Genomic DNA, 20,945 nt, shown 5'->3' with positions numbered 1-20,945 from the left:
TCTTAACCGGCGTTGCCACCGGGCTCTGGGTAGGTGTGGTTGCCGGGGTTATAACAAGTTTACCCTCCAGTACTTCCTTCGTTACATCTCTTATAAGTCTATTCTTCAGATGTTCTTGTAGTATTTCCTCCTTCCACTCGTCTTCCTTTATTTTTGCGAAGCGAGTGGTTGCTTTTATGTCTGTAGCCTTGCTGAATAGTTTAAATTTGGAAAATTTAAAGTGTTTATATACCCTCTCGTTTTTTTCATCAAATGCTATGATCTTAACATTTTTTTAAAAAAACTTTTTCAAATCTTGTTTTATGGGGAGGGGCTTGGCGAACTGTTTTCCAATGAATAGTGCCGTGGGGGTAGGGCTGGGGAGCAAATTCCCCAGCCCTTTTATTCTCTTTATTTATTTTTTTTTTTTTGCGAAATATGTACAAAAATACGGAGTTTATGATTCATGTGTGAGTGTGTGTTCTTGATACTCGTTTAGAACAAGTAGTTTTACACCAATTACACTATTTTTTCTTAGTTTAAAGGCCGTGGACTGAAGATGTGAAATTTCCGAAGCCTCTCCCCCACCCCCCTTTCGCGAGCGCGCATTTTTTTCATGATAGTCGTTTAGAGCAAGTTGTTTTACACCTATTACGCTATTTTTGTTTTTGTGCCCGGTTCAGACGCTTTCGGAACTTCCCGATATAAATTTTCCGAGGCTTCTCCCCCACCCCTCTTTCGCGGGAGCGCATTTTTTTTTCATATTCGTTTAGAGCAAGTTGTTTTACACATATTACACTATTTTTTTTTTGTTTTGGTGCCCGGGTCAGCCCCTCAGACGCTTTCGGAACTTCCCGATGTGAATTTTCCGAGGCCTCTCCCCCACCCCCCTTTCGCATGCGCGAATTTTTTTTTTCATATTCGTTCATAGGAAGTTGTTTTACACCTATTACACACATTTTTTTTTTGATTTTCTGATAGACGTAACGCCCTATATTAACCGAATTTGCTTTGTATGTATGTCTGCGGTGCTTGCTGATTTTTTCCTTGTTTGGGGAGGGGAGTCCAGGGTGTTATCTTTTTTTCTTTTGTGTGTCACCTGTGTGTAATCCATTTGTTCAATACAATCCTCCGTTTCGGTTTCTTTGCTTGTCGTCGTCTAGGGTTCTTTTTCCGCCTTCTCCCCTTCAGTGTTTGAAGCACTTTGAGGAGGGGCTTCGTTGGTTTTCTTTTTTTTTAAACAGTTCGAGCGGACGTGACCCTTTTCGCCACATTTAAAGCGCCTAGGTCTGCGTCCCTCCACTGACACTCTCATGGACGTTCCATCCTCGTTAAATATCCTATCGGGCAGGTTCTCCAATATCTTGTTTTCTGCCTGAACGAGGAGTTCCAGCGTCTGTCCCTTCCAGCGTACCTCCTCTTTCCTTCTCATCTGCAGAATCGAAATTTCCCGCTCTACATTGTGCAGGACCGCCGCTGCTACCCACATTATATCATACCCTCTCGGTATGTCCTCTACCAGCAGTTTAGCTGTTCTTTTTCCCATATACGAGGGTAGCAACATGATATCATCATTTTTCAGGGTCATTGATGACACCTCTCTTGCTACCTCAGCCGAGTCAAAATGTGCTTCAACAGTAGCGCTGCGAGCACCTCGAACAACATGGCGAATTTTGTCCCACACTGGGGACAAGCACTTTTCTACTATCTCGTTTCTGACGTCCATGATTTTTTTTTCTTTGTAGCTATACACTTTGTATATAACTGTCTTTTCCTTTATTTCCTGTACCTTCGCTTGCGGCGGTACAAGTTTGATTTCGTTTCCTTCCATTTTTATAAAGTTCCGAAATTCGAATAGTTGTTCGATCTTGAATTCAACGTCCATCATGGTTCCGCCTACCGCGGCCGAAAAAGACTGTTTTTTTACTTCAGTGTCCTTTAATTCACCTTTTCCCATTGCGGGAAAGTCAATCTTCGACGCCAAGTCGAAATCCATTTCTCAAAAATGTTTCAAAAATTATCTCGAAGGTAATGACAATTTTAAACAGAATTACCGTTACACAACGGGCACTGTTCAATAAACGATTAACACAAACAACGATGAACAAAAAATCGAACTCTCTCAACAAAGAGGCAGCAAAATTCTCAAAACGCAGATGAAAAAGGTGCGGAAGAGTTTTGACAATGAACAAAGGGAACTAACTCCAGTCTTTAAAGAATTGCGGCTCTACTTTAATAGATTTGGTATTTTGTGAAAGAGATTTCTTCAATATTCGGCTTCGTCACTGTTATTGTTATTATCATCAACCCTTTTCCGATCTTTTCCGTTTTGCTGCTATGTGTGGAAATGTTCGAGTGTAGTGAAAATTTCAGTATTTCAGGAATCTTATAATTTTCCAGCTGAATTCAACGTGTTTGTTTTGATGCTGCTGTGTAAGCTTCAGCGCACATGCGCAGAATGGGATTACTTCCGGTTGGCTACCGGAAGTCTTCCTCATGCACATGTGCGGGAAAGTGACCCCTAAAACGCGGTTCGGAAAATTCACAAGATCCGATATATTTCCCACATAACTTTAAGATGGGTTTTTAAGAATGAAATTTTATATAAATACCTTTCACACGGTATAGATTACGATTATAAAGAAATTTATGGGGAAAATCTTTTCCGAGGGGGTGGGGAGAGGATTTCGGATGATTCACAAGATCCGATGGTTTTCCCTCATAGCTTTCAAATGGGTTTTTAAAAATGAAATTTTATATAAATACATTTCAATTGTATAGATTACGATTATATAGAAATTTGTGGGGAAAACCTTTTCCGAGGGGGTGGGGAGAGGACTTGGGACGATTCACAAGATCCGAGTTTTTCCCTCATAACTTTGAGGGAAATATAATCCTTTTCAAATTACAAATTAGGCTTTTCCTCAGGAACTTCGATGCTAAACATCCCTTTGAAGGGTTCAGGTCTTTACTTCTACTGTGTTTATATATATATATATACTTATATATATATATATGAAATGCTTAGCAGTATTTTGTCTGTCTTTACGTTCTCAGTTCAAATTCCGCCAAGGTCGATTTTGCCCTTCATCCTTTCGGGGTCGATAAGTTAAGTACGAGTTGTGTACTGGGATCAATCTGATTGATTGGCCCTTCCTCAAAATCTTCGAGCTTTGTGCCTTAGAGTAGAAAAGAATGTTGATTCTTTACTGACTTTTCTCCCTGTTTCATCCTCAACAAAATATTGACATTAAGCTGCCCGTATCTATGTATTTGTGTATTTACGAATGTACAGAATGAGGCAGAGGAGGAGTGATGTCTATGTTACCAAACAAAGCTGTGTTAATACGACACATGACTGAGGTGAAACCATCAGATATCTAGTGTCATTGACATGTATATTGGTGTGTGTCTAGGACAGACGCAATGTCCAGGAGGTGTTATTACGATAGATATATCTCTTGAAAATAGAGAGATGGGATAAATTTAATACTTCAGATAAAGAATTACTTCTACAATTTATGAAAACAGAAATGTCGTAAATTAGCACTTTTGAATATCTGCCTTTTAAACATACTTTATGTCTTATATTATATTTTCTATTCTTTCAGAAAATCACATGAATTTGGTTAAAAAGTATTTTGTTACTTTTAAACAATCATCAATATGTATCATGCTTGAAAGACTCTGCAAAGATATTCTACAAACGTATAATCCTGCTTCTATAAAACATTGCTGAGTTACAGTAAAATATTTGCTCTGAGAGAGAAAGCATTTCTTTATTTCTGTGTCTGAAATGTGCAAGAGATAATTTTCTCTTTTAAATATACTTTGATAGATTTCCAAAGAGTATTTGCGACATTTTTAAATATTGGCATTGACCACATTTAGAAGAAATATAAGAGAAGTGATATTTGTTTGGAATAAACTATAAAAGCAAAAAGAAGAAAAATATCCATATATTTTGGTGGGAGAAGAAAAATATCCATATATTTTGGTGAGAGGAGAGAAATTTGTGAAAAGTTATTGACGTGTAAAACTTTAAGGATTCATTTTATTTTTCTTGAAGAGATGTTTGAAGAATTAGGAAAATCATCATATGACTGTGACATCTGTAGAGAGTCATTCTTAAAGAAAGTAAATTTAGTCAAAACAAACAAATTCATACAGGGAAGAAACCTTATCAGTGTGATATCTGTGGTACATCATTCTCTGTTGACAGTCACTTAACTCAACACAAACGTATTCATACAGGAGAGAAACCATATCCCTGTGATATCTGTGCTAAATCATTTGTCAATGGCAGTAACTTAATTCGACACAAACGTATTCATATGGGGGAGAAGCCATATCACTGTACTATCTGTGGTAAATCATTCTCTAATGACAGTCACTTAACTCGACATATACGTATCCATACAGGAGAAAAACCTTATCCCTGTGATATCTGTGGTGAATCCTTCTTTGCTGGCAGTAGCTTAACTCGACACAAACGTATCCATACGGGAGAGAAACCATATCACTGTGATTTATGTGGTAAATCTTTCTCTGAAAACGGTAGCTTAACTCAACACCAACGTATTCATATAGGGGAGAATCCCAATCAATATGGTGTCTGTGGTGAATCATTCTATCACAGAGATAATTTACTACTCACTCAAGGGTTCATACAGGGGAGAAGCCATATCACTGTGACATCTGTGATAAATCATTCTCTGTTAGTAGTTGCCTAACTAGACAAAAGTGTTTTCATGCAGTGGAGAAAACCTCCCCGTGATATCAATGGCAAATTAGTCTATCAAAGAAGTAACTTAACTACTTACACAAGGCGCAGGAGTGGCTGTGTTGTAAGTAGCTTGCTAACCAACCACATGGTTCCATGTTCAATCCCACTGCGTGGCACCTTGGGCAAGTGTCTTCTACTATAGCCTCGGGCAGACCAATGCCTTGTGAGTGGATTTGGTAGACGGAAACTGAAAGAAGCCTGTCGTATATATGTATGTATATGTGTGTGTATTTGCCCCCCTAGCATTGCTTGACAACAGATGCTGGTGTGTTTATGTCCTGTCACTTAGCGGTTCGGCAAAAGTGACCGATAGAATAAATACTGGTCTTACAAAGAATAAGTCCCGGGTTCGAGTTGCTAGATTAAATTTAATTTTCCATGCTTGAAGCATTATAAACATTTTTATGTCCTTTAAAATATATGGACATTATAATAATAATAATCAAAATATCACTGAGAATGGTTTTAAGTGTGGTTTCACATTTTAATAATTAGGAAATACAAAACCGAATTAAGAGGAAGCATTATCTTAATTGAGTCATTTGTCGTTTAAAAAAAGAACATAATAAATCCCTGCTATTTCTAGCATGCAAAGTGACTGCATACAGCATGGATTACCTTTGAGTTTGTTCCCTCTTTTCAACAAACTCCCCTCCACAAACACACTCTAGACCGATTTTGGCCCTTCTTTTCTCCAGACTGATTCTGGCACTCGGAAAACAGGGGAGAAAACCTTTCGGTTAAGAAAAACAATTTTACCTTTTCAGAGGAGAAAGTGTTTGATATAAGGGCGATTTAGCTTCACCAACTGAAAGAGTGCAAATGAAAGGTAGTTTGGAATCTGCTACAGTGGCACCAGCTTAACGCAACACAAACGTATTAATTTAGAGGAGAAACCAGATCACTGTAATATCTGTGGTAAGTCATTCTATCAAAGAGGTAACTTCACTACTCACACAAGAGTTCATTGAGGGAAGAAGCCATATCACTGTGACATCATTGGTGAATCATTCTATGTTAGTAGTTGCCTAACTAGACCCAAGCAGACTCAGACCCTGGAGAAAAACCCCATCAGATAAAAACATCAGATATCTAGTGTCATTGACATATATATTGGTATGTGTGTGTGTCTATGACAGAATTAATGTCCAGGAGATGTTATTATAAGAGATGTGTCTACTCCCTGATATAAACTTCTTGAAAATAGATGGGATAAGTTTAATAGTTCAGATAAATTTATGAAAACAGAAATGTCGTAAATTTGCACTTTTGAATATCTGCCTTTTAAAGATACTTGATGTCTTATATTACTTTTGTATTCTTTCAGAAAATCACCTGAAATTGGCTAAAAAGTATTTTTTAATTTTAAAGAATCATCAATATGTATCATGTTTGAAAGACTCTGCAAAGATATTCTACAAATGTATAATCCTGCTTCTATAAAACATTGCTGAATTACAGTAAAATATTTCCTCTGAGAGAGAAAGCATTTCTTTACTTCTGTGTCTAAAATGTGCAAGAGATAATTTTCTGTTTTAAATATACTTTGATGGATTCCAAAGAGTGTTTGCGACATTTTTAAATATTGGCATTGATCACATTTAGAAGAAATATAAGAGAAGTGATATTTGTTTGGAATAAACTATAAAAGCAAAAAGAAGAAAAATATCCATATATTTTGGTGAGAGAAGAAATATTTTTGAAAAGTTGTTGATCTGTACAACTTGAAGGATCGATTTTATTTTTCTTGAAGAGATGTCTGAAGAATTAGGAAAATCATCATATGACTGTGACATCTGTGAAGAATCATTCTTTGAAGAAAGTAAATTCAGTCAACACAAACAAATTCATACAGGGGAGAAACCATATCCCTGTGATATATGTGGTAAATCTTTCACTGAAAACAGTGGCTTAACCAAACACAAACGTATTCACACAGGAGAGAAGCCATATTCCTGTGATATCTGTTGTAAATCATTCTCCAATGACAGTCATTTAACTCGACACATACGTACTCATACAGGAGAAAGACCTTATCCCTGTGATATCTGTGGTAATTCATTTTCTGATGATAGCAGCTTGACTAAACATAAGCGTATTCATACAGGGGAGAAACCATATCAATGTGATTTATGTGGTAAATCTTTCACTGAAAAGTGTATTCATATAGGTGAGAAACCATTTCACTCTGATATCTTTGGTGAATCATTCTCTCATAGCTTAGATATTCACAAACAAATCCATACAGGGGACAAAGAATACCACTGTGATATCTGTGGCAAATCATTCAGTCAGGCAGTTTACTTAACCAGACACAAGCGTATTCATACAGGTGAGCAACCATATCGCTGTGATATCTATGGTAAATCATTCAGTCAGACAGCTAACTTAACGACACACAAACGTGTTCATACAGGTGAGCAACCATATCACTGCAATATCTGTGGCAAGTCATTTTCTAAAAAGGGTATCTTAAGTACACACATACTTACTCATACTGGGCTAAAACCATATCATTGTGATATCTGCAGTAAATCATTCACACAAAAACATCACTTAATTAGATATAAGTGTATTTGTTCTGCAAAGGACCCAATTGTTGTATAACATTCCTTCAGAAGGACAAGCTTTTACCTCAGGAAAATCTCTACACATGATTGAAACTATATTATAAAGACATCCACAGAGTACAGAAACTATATGAATGTGACATCTATGGTAAATCTTTGACATGAAATCATCCATTATTGAATCAAAAGAGCATTGACAGAGGAAGGAAAACATATCACTGTGATGTTAAACCTGAATCATTCTTTCAAAATGGTGAATTGTTTGTACACAGTCCTATTAATATGAAAGATATAACTGTAACCTAAGCTATTTGTGCTAAATCAATCTATGAAAATGATCAGTTATTGAAATGTAAATGCATTCATACAGAAGAGGAACCACGATGATGATGATCCTCATCATTTAACATTCTCCTATTCATGCTTCTGTGGATCAGATGAAATTCATTGATGGAGATTTTCTACATCTGGGTATCTTTCTTGTGACCAATCCTCACCTGTTTCCAAGCAAGGAAATATTTTCCCTGGTGAGACATATTTTACACAGAGGACTGGAAATGAACAACTGCACAAGTATGACGGTCATGATGGCTCTTTTACGAACATCACATAGTATCTGGACAAGGGTACACATCCACACACACACACACACACACACATGTATGTTCAAAGATTTTCTTATAGGAAATATCTTACATGTTCTCTACGCATCTAAAAGTTTATAATTCCTATTAGGAAATGAAACACATGTAATGCTGAATAAATAATACCAAACTTTTCTCCGGTCTCCTTATGTGATTTGTAATTACCTTGCAAAAAATATTATCAAAACCTCCTACAAAAATAATACACACACACATACACATATCTCTTTACTCTTTTACTTGTTTCAGTCATTTGATTGTGGTCATGCTGGGGCACTGCCTTTAGTCAAGCAAATCGACCTCAGGACTTTACTTTTAAGCCTAATACTTATTCTATCGGTCTCTTTTGCAGAACCGCTAAGTTATGGGGACATAAGCACACCAGCATCAGTTGTCAAGCATTGTTTGGGGGACAATCACAGACACACATACATATATATATGTATATATATATACATATATACAACCGCTTCGTTTTAATTTCCATCTACCAAATCCATACACAAGGCTTTGGTCGGCCTGACACACAAGCTGGTTAACATATATATATATATGTATGTATAGATCAGGCAATGAAGGTCACGGAAAGGGTCATAGGCCAACTAATTAGTGAGTCAGTTTAGATGAGATGCAGTTTGGGATTGTGCCAGGGAAAAGCACCACTGATGTTATATTTCTGGTAAGACAGCTGCAGGAGAAATACCTAGCCAAAGATGAAACTCTGTACCTGGCTTTCATTGACATGGAGAAAGCCTTTGACAGCGTCCCCTGATCCCTTATCTGGTTGTCAATGAGGAAACTAGGGATAGATGAATGGTTAGTGAGAGCTGTTTAAGCCATGTACAGGGACACTGTCAGTAAGGTGAGGGTTGGCAACGAGTACAGTGAAGAATTTCGGGGAGAGGTAGGGGTCCACCAAGGTTCAGTCCGTATCCCCCTCCTATTTATCAGAGTCTTCCAGGCAAAAACAGAGGAATTCAAGGCAGGATGTCCCTGGGCAAAGTTCAGACTACTCTTACCGCTGCTGGTGACAAAGGGCCTCTCGCTCAGAGTAAAAGTTAGATGTATGACGTGTACGAACAGCTATGCTACATGGGCCGTGACTGCTGAGGACATGCGTAAGCTCACAAGGATGAAGCCAGTATGATCCGATGGATGTGTAATGTCAGTGTATATACTCGACAGAGTGTAAGTACCTTGAGAGAAAAGTTGGACCTAAGAAGCATCAGATGTAGTGTGCAAGAGTGACAACTGAGCCTGTATGGTCATGTGGCAAGAATGGATGAGGATAGCTGTGTGAAAAAGAGCCACACCCTAGCGGTTGAGGGAACCTGTGGAAGAGGTAAACCCAGGAACACCTGGGATAAAGTGGTGAAGCATGACCTTCGAATATTAGGCCTCACCAAGGCAATGACTAGTGACCGAGACTTTTGGAAATATAATGTGCTTGAGAAGACCCGGCAAGCCAAATGAGACCAGAACCTCGTGGCCTATGCCAGGGGTGTAACCAGCCCACTTATGCATACCTTTCCTTCATTGGACACTAAACTCTGCTTGTGAAAACCTGTTGAGGCAAGTGAAATCGAATTCGAAGACTGGCATCCATGCTAGTGGAGCGCTAAGTACACCATCCGAGTGTGATTGTTGCCAGAGCGGCTAACTGGCTTCCATGCTGGTGGCACGTAAAAAGCACCATTCAAGCATGATTGTTACCAGCGTCGCCTTACTGGCACTTGTTCTGGTGGCACGTGAAAAAGCATTTGAATGAGGTTGTTGCCAGTGCCGCTGCACCGGCTCCTGTGCAGGTGGCGCGTAAAAAAAACACCATTTGAGTTTTGCCGTTGCCAGTACCGCCTGACTGACCATCATGCCAGTGGCATGTAAAAGCACCTACTACACTCTCGGAGTGGTTGGCGTTAGGAAGGGCATCCAGCTATAGAAACTCTGCCAGATCAAGATTGGTGCCCGGTACAGCCATCTGGGTCGCCAGTCCTCAGTCAAATTGTCCAACCTATGCCAGCATGTAAAGCGGACGTTAAGCGATGATGATGATGATGACAACATAAAAATTATAATGATGAAGAAGAATAAGGAATATGAGGGAGGTAGGGGGGATCTTTTCATTTGGCAGTTGCTTTTCAATTGGAGTTAGTTCCCCTTGTTCATAGTAAATTCTACCTAATTTTGCTTCTTCCTCCTGTTTCTCACGCACCTTGAGTGTTTGATCAGTTCCACTTTACGACTGATATTTAAGAGAAAATCCAATCAAAAATATACAAATGATTGGTAATTAAATGTCTAAAGAAGCAGATGCAGAATGTTTTTATTATGTGGACCTGCAAAATATGAAGTAACGTTCGTTGGAAAAAGGAAGAAATTCTCTTGAAGCTGTCGTTGTCCGCTCTGACTCGTTGACTCTCTCTTTATATCAATTAATATGTAAGTATTATAAATACATACTAAAAATATATATAAACATATACACATACATTTTTACAGAATTAGTGTTATATACATCCTTGTATGTTGACATTATGGTTAAACTAAAGCGTTAAACCCGGTCAAAAAAAACAAAAACAAATATAGGATCTTTTCTGAAGTTTCAAATTGATTAGTTAAGTAGAAAATTCCGTCCTTCAAACAGAAAAGATCCCATACATACATACGTACATACATAAACTCTTCCTTTCCCCCTGTCTCCCTTCTCCCTCTCTCCCCCCCCCCTGTCTGAAGACACTTCGAAAAACCCACACGAAAAGTCAACGAAACGAACTAGAAAATCCAGATGTTGCGTACCTCGTATTATTTTGTTGTATGCTGAGGCAGAATCGTTGACTGAATTCCGGTGACCTAATGTGCTACAAAACCCAATTTGGGGTCTGGAAAACAGGGTGGGGTGTGGTGGAAGCCTCGGAAATTTGCCCCCACCCCCCATTGATCTTTTCACCTGCACGATTTTCGCTAAGAAAAGAAAACCTCGGATTTTTTGCATGGAATCAAGTATATCTGACCTCATAATATGCTGCAAACCCCTTATTTTTGTTTTTGGGGGGGAGGGGGAACCGGACTCCCTTATATCCGTTATCATTGGAAATTTTTTTTTTTTCATTAACTGAATTCCGGTGATCTAATATGCTACAAAATCCTTTTCTGGGACCAGAAAACGGAGTGAAACCTTGGAAATTTCACCCCCATTTTCAAATATTTTTTGCTACAGGTAAACTTCGTCACCTACTCACTCTCTCTCTCTCTCTCTGTCTCTCTCTCTCTATCTATCCCCACAGAAAAACGAATATTTCGGCGCCAAAAACTGCAAAAAGGAAATCTATTTTTTGGCGCCGAAATGTGTTTCTTTTTAATATGTAGCTTTCCATACTGGCATGGGACAGTTTGGCTGAGGACCGGCAAGCCAGGAAAATCTATTCAGGATTATTATATATATTATATCCAGTGATTTTAAGAGGTAGGAAAAGATATTTTGTTAATAAAGATGAATTTATCGTCTACCTCTCGACATTTCGTTACCACTAACTTCTGTAACCTCTGCATTTTCATTTATTCTTTTCAAACTTCTTTGAATTTTCAATCGAATGTAATCTACACTCTCTTGAAAACGTATTTCTGCAAAATGTTATCTAAAATTATGGGTACTCTCTTTACTCTTTTACTTGTTTCAGTCATTTGACTGCGGCCATGCTGGAGCACCGCCCTTAGTCGAGCAACTCGACCCCGGGACTTATTCTTTGTAAGCCCAGTACTTATTCTATCGGTCTCTTTTGCCGAACCGCTATTTGACGGAGACGTAATCACACCAGCATCGGTTGTCAAGCGTTGGTGGGGAGACAAACACACATATACATATATATACGACGAGCTTTATTCAGTTTCCGTCTACCAAATCCACTTACAAGGCATTGGTCGGCCCGGGGCTATAGCAGAAGACATTTGCCCAAGACGCCACGCAGTGGGACTGAACCCAGAACCATGTGGTTGGTAAGCAAGCTACTTACCACACAGCCACTCCTGCGGTAAAGAAAGAAATAGCAAAAAATATTTGAAAATGGGGGCGGGAGTGAAATTTCCGAGGGTTCCACCCCAGCCCGTTTTCCGGACCCCCAAAAGGGTTTTGTAGCATATTAGGTCACTGGAATTCAGTCAACTTGAAAAAAAAATTTCCAGTGATTCAAGGATAGGGGGGAGGGGTCCGGTTTCTCACCCAACCCTTTTTTCCCAACAAAAGTAAGGGGTTTGCAGAATATTATGAGGTCAGGGTACTTGATTCCATGAAAAAAATCAATGGAGGTGGGTGGGGTGAAATTTCCGAGGCTTCCACCTCACCCGACCCCATTTTCCGGACCCAAAAATGTTTTTTTTTTTAGCATATTAGGTCATCGGAATTCAGTCAATAAACAAAAAAAAAATTCCATTTATTCCAGAATATAGAGGGTGTCTGGTTTCACACCCACCCCTTTTTTCCGAACAAAAATAAGGGATTTGCAGTATATTATGAGGTCAGAGTACTTGATTCCATGCAAAAATCCGAATTTTTTTTTTCTTAGTGAAAATCGTGCAGTTGAAATTTCCGAGGCTTCCACCTCACCCCAGCCCGTTTTCCGGACCCCAAAATGGGTCTTTTAGCATATTAGGTGGTCATCAGAATTCATTCAATGATACAAAAAAAGAGAAAATATTTCCAATGATTCCAGGATATGAGGTGAGTCAGCCCCCACTTTTTTTCTGAACAAAAATAAGGAGTTTACAGCATATTAGGTCAGGGTACTTGATTCCATGCAAAAAATCTGAGTTTTCCTTTTTTTTTTCCTAAGTGCGGGTGAAAGAATCAAATAATCCTCAAAATAGACTCCATCACATGCCAGGGTGAGGAACTAGATTGTTGAGAGCTTTTGTTTTCTGGGTGACCAAGTCAAAAGTGGAGGTAGATGCTTTGAAAGCATAGCTGCTAGATCAGTGCTTTTCAACCTTTTAGCTGGAGCGGAACCCCAAGGAAACATTCCACTGGCTCGAGGAACCCTTGTGCAATAATTTAATAGTTTTATGCACACATATCTGCACAGGAGAATTAAAAATTACGGCCGATTTTAGCATTTTTGTAACTTCTTGCGGAACCCCTGGACTGTACTGGCAGAACCCTAAGGTTCCGCGGATCCCTGGTTGAAAACCACTGTGCTAGAATAACAACAAGCTGAAGAAAGTTCAGAAAGCTTCTACCGTTGTTGCTAAGTTATAAGTCGTGGCCGTCGTGAACACAACCTAATTTCATTAATAGATCTACCTTGTCAGAGATGACCTGGGGCTAAACAACAGTGGCTTATCAGGTTTCTGAAGATAGTAGAACGTTATTGTTCAATATTCCATAGTTTATATAATATCTGAATATAGGCACAGGAGTGGGTGTGTGTGACTACACTCACGGAGTTGTTGGCGTTAGGAAGGGCATCCAGCTGTAGAAACATTGCCAGATAAGACTGGAGCCTGGTGCAGCCTTCTGGCTTCCCAGATCCCCGGTTGAACCGTCCAACCCATGCTAGCATGATATATCCGCAGGAGTGGCTGTGTGGTAAGTAGCTTGCTTACCAACCACATGGCTCTGGGTTCAGTCCTACTGCATGGCATCTTGGGCAAGTGTCTTCTACTATAGCCTCAGGTCGACCAAAACCTTGTGAGTGGATTTGGTAGACGGAAACTGAAAGAAGTCTGTCGTATATAGGCGCAGGAGTGGCTGTGTGGTAAGTAGCTTGCTTACCAACCACATGGTTCCGGGTTCAGTCCCACTGCGTGGCATCTTGGGCTAGTGTCTTTTACTATAGCCTCGGGCTGACCAAAGCCTTGTGAGTGGATTTGATAGATGGAAACTGAAAGAAGACCATCATATATATGTGTGTGTGTCTGTGTTTGTTCCCAACATCGCTTGACAACCGATGCTGGTGTGTTTACGTCTCTGTAACTTAGCGGTTCAGCAAAAGAGGCCTACAGAATAAGTACTAGGCTTACAAAGAATAAGTCCTGGAGTTGACTTGCTCGACTAATGGCGGTGCTCCAGCATGGCCACAGTCAAATGACTGAAACAAGTAAAAGAGTAAGTTGTATTATCCATTGCATGGGTTGAGCTGAGATGTATTTGGACAGAAGGTAGGATACGGATAAAGCTTTTGAAAAATATTTCCCACTCTGCACCCAAAACTGTAACAAACAGCAATAAGCCTCCAGCTAGGGCTAGAATATGTGGGCAGTAGTACAAAGGGTGCAGATCCTGGGATCCCTGAGCGTGTCCAGCAGAGGATAACTGATCATGGCTGGGAACTGGAGTGTAATACAATTGTGTCAAAATAATATATCCTCAAGAAAACAGAGCAAAATAATATAATTAATATTGTTTGAATAAAAAACACACATCGTAATTAGTGAGTTGATGCAAATGAAGAAAATGTGAAAAATGAATTTATTTTGTAAAAAGTAATACATTTGCTGTAATTTATTCACCAGGACGTCTGTTTTATCATTGATATTGTTATTGATCAATATGAATAAGTATATATTTAGTTAAGGTAGATTATTGAGAGAATGATTTAGCACAGATTACACAGTCATCAGAATCTTCTCCTGAATGAATATGTTTGTGTTTAGTTTATTATTTCTCTCTATGAAAGAATGACTTGTCACAGATGTCACAGTGATATGATTTCTCTCCTGTATGAATGTATTTGTGATGAGTTCAATATTGTTCCACAGAGAATGATTTACCACTGATATCACAGTAATAGGGTTTCTCTCCCGTATGAATACATTTATGGGTATATACAGCAATACTATATATGAGTATATATAATGAAAATCGAAATTGATCAACATCAATGGAGATTGTAGCTGTGATGCCAGTGCCGAAGGCACGTAAGAGAACCATCCAAACGTGGCTGTTGCCAGCGCCGCCCCGACTGGCCTCCATGCTGGTGGCACGTAAAAAGCACCATTCGATCGTGGCCGTTTGCCAGCCTCGTCTGGCACCTGTGTCGGTGGCACGTAAAAAGCACCATCCAATCGTGGCCGTTTGCCAGCCTCGTCTGGCACCTGTGTCGGTGGCACGTAAAAAGCACCCACTACACTCACGGAGTCGTTGGCGTTAGGAAGGGCATCCAGCTGCAGAAACATTGCCAGATCAGACTGGGCCTGGTGCAGCCTTCTGGTTTCACAGACCCCAGTTGAACCGTCCAACCCGTGCATGGAAAGCAGACACTAAGCAATGATGATGATGATAGCTCCTTCTTGAGAGAATGATTTGCTGCAGATATCCCAGCGGTATAGTTTCTCTCTGGTATGAGTTAACTTATGATTAGTTAAGTATTTTCATTCACAGAATGATTTACTGCAGATATCACAGTGCATCTTTATTTCTTCTTTTGCTGGTATCTCAAATTTAGGTTAAATCAGTGTTTCTCAAAGGGGAGGCCTATGGGACGGTCGGACAAGTTGTTTTGAGAAAATTTGGTTTAAATGTTTGACAACACAGCACCGTCCATTGGACGGGGAGCATTTTGCTCATATATATATATATGGTTCCAGGTTCAGTCCCACTGCGTGGCACCTTGGACAAGTGTCTTCTACTGTAGCCTTGGGCTGACCAAAGCTTTGTGAATGGATTTGGTAGACGGAAACTGAAAGAAGCCCGTCGTATATATATATATATGTGCGTGTGTGTCTGTGTTTGTTCCCCTAGCATTGCTTGACAACCGATGCTGGTGTGTTTATGTCCCCGTCACTTAGCGGTTCAGCAAAAGGGACCGATAGAATAAGTACTAGGCTTACAAAGAATAAGTCCCGGGGTCGAGTTGCTCAATCAAAGGTGGTGCTCCAGCATGGCCGCAGTTAAATGACTGAAACAAGTAAAAGAGTATATATGTCTCTGTGTGTGTATTTATATATATGTATATCGTAATTGTTCATTTTATTAATGTAAAAAAAGTAAATAAAAATTGGGGGGGGGGGTAAGTAGTAAAAGAAGCAAAGGGACATAACAAAGGAACATAAACATGTCAACTTAAAGATGTTTGGACATTCTTTACTTTACAATCAATTGTCATGATCAGAACGATCAGAAAATGAAGAAAATATGTGGATGTGAGTGAAATGGAAGTTGAGACGATAATTTGGGACATCAGACGAATTGTTTCATATCTCCTTGAGATCCTCAGGTGTAATTCTATTGAGAAAAATAAGTCCTTTGTTCACTTTCTGGTGGTGATCGCTAGTCTTATGCTGTATAAAAAGTAAACTGCTTTTACTACTTATCTCCCCCTTAATTTTTATTTACTTTTTTATGTCATTAAACTGAACAATTACCACATTTTTGTCCATTTTTTCCGTCCTTGTTTTTGTATACATTTGCTGCTTTCTTCCGAGGAATCTAAAGCTCTTAGCTTAGTTTTTCCTTGGGGCTGGCCAGATTGGAGCAACCTCAAGAATAATCAGTCGAAATTGCGAGGATAATCTGGTACTTGACTGAGGAAAGAGAACTTCGTATGACCCGTCCTTGTTTTCTTTGTATCGTCTATCTGGATGTTTTGTTGTCCCTTTTTGTACCACCTAGGTGTCCGGATGTTTTGCATTCTTGTCCCATTTTCTCTTTATATATATATATATATATATATATTATATATATACACAGATACAGGGTAAAGAATTATTAATTTAATAATTAATAAATTTTACCAAGTAATTTCAGTATGGAAAGAAAACCATCATCGGTAGAAACTTTTATAAAAAATGTTTTTATATATAATTAAATATAATTAAGGGTTTAGCAACAAGTTGCTTCACCACATACCGAAAATTTAGAAATAGCAGCCAAAAGACAGCTCATTTCCTCTTTACTACAGATATGACTCCACGGTGAAGCAACTTGTTGCTTAACCCTTAATTATATATATATATATATATATATATATATGTATATATATATAAATATATAGTCTTTTGCAATGCTAATGATTTTTTCATATTTTTCAGATCCAGCAATGGTGTTCACTCAACCAGAAAAGGCGTTTTGCATCCTTGAATTTGCAAAAACTGAATCATGGACACTTGTTCAACATGCATTTCACACAAAATTCCGAAAAGAGGCACCAGAAAGGAAGTCCATATTGAGATGGTAAATTCATGAAGGATTGCTATTTGTACCCAGCTAAGAGAACAGGATGCCCCTCAACTTCAGATGATACAGTTGAGCGAGTTCGAACTGCCTTCCATCAGAGACCCCGTAAATTGATCAGAAGAGCCAGTAGGGACTTCATTTTCCAACAGGATGGGGGGTGTTAGAGAGTATCTGAACACAACACTTCCAGACAGATGGACGGTCTGGGCGAGATGATCGTGTTCTTATGCCCTGGCCTCCCAGGTCTCCAGATCTCAGGACTGGTCTATGTGTCTCCTCTTTCAAAAGATGTGGATGAACTGAAGGTCCAAATTGCAACTATCGACAACGCAATGCTGGAACGCATTGGACTTGATGTGTGCCGTGTCCCCAATGGTGCTCACATTGAACTTCTTGGAAAATTCCTTAAAAAACTTGAAACTGCAAACTTTCAGAATATATCTGATGCGTTTTTATGTCCTTAATAGTTTGCAAGATGTTCAATGTCAAAATGTGCCCAAGACTTCTGGAACACCTTGTATATATATATATATATATATACATATATATATATGTGTATATATATAAGTTCAGCAAAACAATTTAGATTCAAATGAATATGGTACTTAATTTAGATGCACCAGAATTTTTTATGGTATTACCCATAAAATTATGTGGGGTGATTATAACCAAAAAATAAGCAACAAGAATGGATCCAGTAATTTAGTACAATTGTTTCATACTATAACAATTTATTAAAGCTGCAAATATAATATGTCAAGTAATCTTCAGCTAATATCATATAGGTTTTCCAATAATGTATATATATATATATATATATAGTAAAATTAGAAAAAAACACCTTTTATCAATTCAAAATGAACAATTGAATTACACCATCTAGAAAATTACATTAATAGAAATATTAAAATTAAAATAACAAAGAAATACCAATGATTAAGTAAATTGCAAAAAAATAATAAAAACGTATTCTACGAATTACATACGTTTTTATTATTTTTTTGCAATTTACTTAATCATTGGTATTTTATTGTTACTTTAATTTTAATATTTCTATTATATGTAATTTTCTAGATGGTGTAATTTAATTGTTCATTTTGAATTGATAAAAGGTGTTTTTTCTAATTTTTTATATATATATATATTATATTGTGTGAAATTTGATTTAGTATTTTTAAATTGAATTTTTTTTCCTTGTAAGTTAGGATTAATATTCCTTCAAATAATTATTATATATATATATATATATATATTGGGCCGCCCCTTTGAGATCCTGAATCAATAACAGCATGATAAAAGATATTTTTAGCAAAGACTAAAGCCTTAATAAGCTGGAAAGCAAATACACATGCAAAAAATACAAGAAATGTACAGAAAATAGATGAGGTCAAATGCATTTTACTTAGAAGAAGGTGATGAGAACAATTTAGGAATCTGGGGCACACAGACTCAAGATTCAGTAAATGTTGGGCAATCCTTTTAGACAAATATTTCACAAGAATATCGTTTCTCTGCTGCGTGAATGTATCTATGAGAGGTTAAACTGCCTTGAGAAAGAAATGATTTACACAGATATATCACAGGGATATGGATTGTCTCTTGTATGAGTGGCTTCATGCTGAGATAATTTCCTTTTATGAGAGAATGCCATACCACAGATATTACATTGATATTGCTTCTCTCTTGTATGAATGGATTTGTGTCTAGTAAGGTTAGATTTTTGAGAGAATGATTTACCACAAATATCAGTCATGGTTTTTCTCCTATATGAATGGATTTGTGATAAGTAAGGCTACTCCTATGATAGAATGATTGACCACAAATATCACAGTGATAAGGTCTCTCATTTGTATGAGTAAGTTCATGAGAAGTTAAATTACTTATTACTATGAAGGATTTGTCACAAATATTGAAGTGATATGGTTTCTCTCCTATATGAATGGATTTGTGAGAAGTAAGGTTACTTTTCACCAAAAAAGACTTTCCACAGATATCACAATGATATTGCTTTCCACCTGCATAGATATGTTTGTGAACAGTGAGATTTCCCTTACTAGATATAAACTTTTTACAGATATCACATTGGTATGATAATTCTTTTTCTTTTGTCATCTCTTGAGGATTCATTATTGTTCTCCAGTAGACAAGCACAAAATGCAGTTTTTCTTTCTTTATATATTTCTCTGTTGATACAAGAACTTCTACAGCTATAATCACAGCAAATCTGATCTTTGTGAATATCTGAAGCTAATACAAACACCTTTGCAAATTTTTCCAAGTATACTTTTACCTAAGAGTGGGTGGGAGTATCAGGGATAAAAAGATGTTGGTGACAAGATGCAAGAATTAGATGTTAGGAGTGTGAGTATATGCACTCATGTGTATATATATATGTTGTATTGTGGGTACGCACCCACACTCATGTGGGTATATGTGTAGACTGTGTTATATTACATAATCTCCGAAGAGGCCTTGTGATATTTTTGTTAATGTCTCATTTATATCTATATATTGACCAACCATAAAGGGCTAATATTGGTAAAATGAGACATAATTATCGACATGGCCGAAACAGCTGTAAGATCTAATGTATGCTTATATTTATATTCTTTTATATATATATTCTAATTATTATACAACATTACTTTTTTATGTACACTGATTTGTTCTGCTTTTTATATTTAACCCTACAGTCTCTTATGTGGTGGTTTAATAAAGTATGTGATTGAGTATTATCTGGTAATTGATATTTGATTTAGATGTGTTTCTCCATTTTCTTATCTTATATATATATATATATATATATATATACATATACATACATATATATATACATACATATATATATACATACATATATATATACATACATATATATACATACTATATATATATATACATACATATATATATATACATACATATATATATACATACATATATATATACATACATATATATATACATACATACATATATATATACATACATATATATATACATACATATATATATACATACATATATATATATGTATATATAGTTGAAATCTGCAACACTAATGTAGCCAAAGATAAACCCCTATACATAGCTATTGTGGACTTGGAGAAAGCCTTTCATAGGGTCCCGCAATCCCTTATCAGGTGGGCGATTCAGAAACTGGGGATTGACTAATGGTTAATAAGGGCTGTACAGGCCCTATACAGAGAGGTCATTAGTAAGGTTAGGATTGGCAATGAGTATAGTGAAGAATTCCGGGTAGAAGTAGGGGTCCACTAAGGATTAGCCCTCGGTCCCCTTTTATTCATCATAGTCCTCCAGGCAATAGCAGAGGAATCCAAGACAGGTTGCCCTTGGGAGCTCCTCTATGCTGATGACCTGGCCCAGCAGAATTACTACTGTAGCTAGAGAAGAAATTTCAGGTGTGGAAGAAAGGTTTAGAATCAAAAGGTGTTAGGGTCAATGTAGCAAAGACCAAAGTTCTAGTAAGTAGGTAGGTGGCCCTGCTCGATCTGTAGAAAAGATGTAGGTAGAAACTCCATAAAACGTACCCAGTGTAAGCTATGGACACAAGAGGTGCAGCAACATCAAAGGAAAGTTAACCGAGAAGATAGCTTTCATGTGCAGCAGATGCACAGGGGCAATAGACACCATTGATACTCAGAAAACAGATTCCATTACACTCCAGGGGGAAGAAACTAGAAGTAGTTGATAGCTTCCGCTACCTAGGTGGCCAAGTTAGTAGTGGAGGTGGGTGCTCAGAGAGAGTTACCACTAGAATAAAAATAGCCTGGGCAAAG

General features: G+C 37.8%; 2 protein-coding genes across 2 annotated transcripts; both read left to right on the top strand.

Moving 5' to 3' along the window:
* The first annotated feature begins 4,065 nt into the window (after positions 1–4,065).
* Positions 4,066–6,104, top strand: LOC118768301 (zinc finger protein 22-like). Its single transcript, XM_036514494.1, has 3 exons — positions 4,066–4,565; positions 4,649–4,696; positions 6,093–6,104. The coding sequence occupies exons 1-3, from the start codon at positions 4,314–4,316 to the stop codon at positions 6,102–6,104; spliced, it is 312 nt and encodes a 103-aa protein (XP_036370387.1). The 5' UTR covers positions 4,066–4,313.
* Positions 6,105–6,455: 351 nt separating this feature from the next.
* Positions 6,456–7,372, top strand: LOC115225631 (zinc finger protein 2 homolog). Its single transcript, XM_036514493.1, has 2 exons — positions 6,456–6,886; positions 7,028–7,372. The coding sequence occupies exons 1-2, from the start codon at positions 6,521–6,523 to the stop codon at positions 7,370–7,372; spliced, it is 711 nt and encodes a 236-aa protein (XP_036370386.1). The 5' UTR covers positions 6,456–6,520.
* The last annotated feature ends 13,573 nt before the right edge of the window (positions 7,373–20,945 follow it).

Source organism: Octopus sinensis, linkage group LG28 (assembly GCF_006345805.1).
Source record: "Octopus sinensis linkage group LG28, ASM634580v1, whole genome shotgun sequence".
NCBI lineage: Eukaryota > Metazoa > Mollusca > Cephalopoda > Octopoda > Octopodidae > Octopus > Octopus sinensis.
This window is presented reverse-complemented; position numbering and strand designations above follow the sequence as displayed.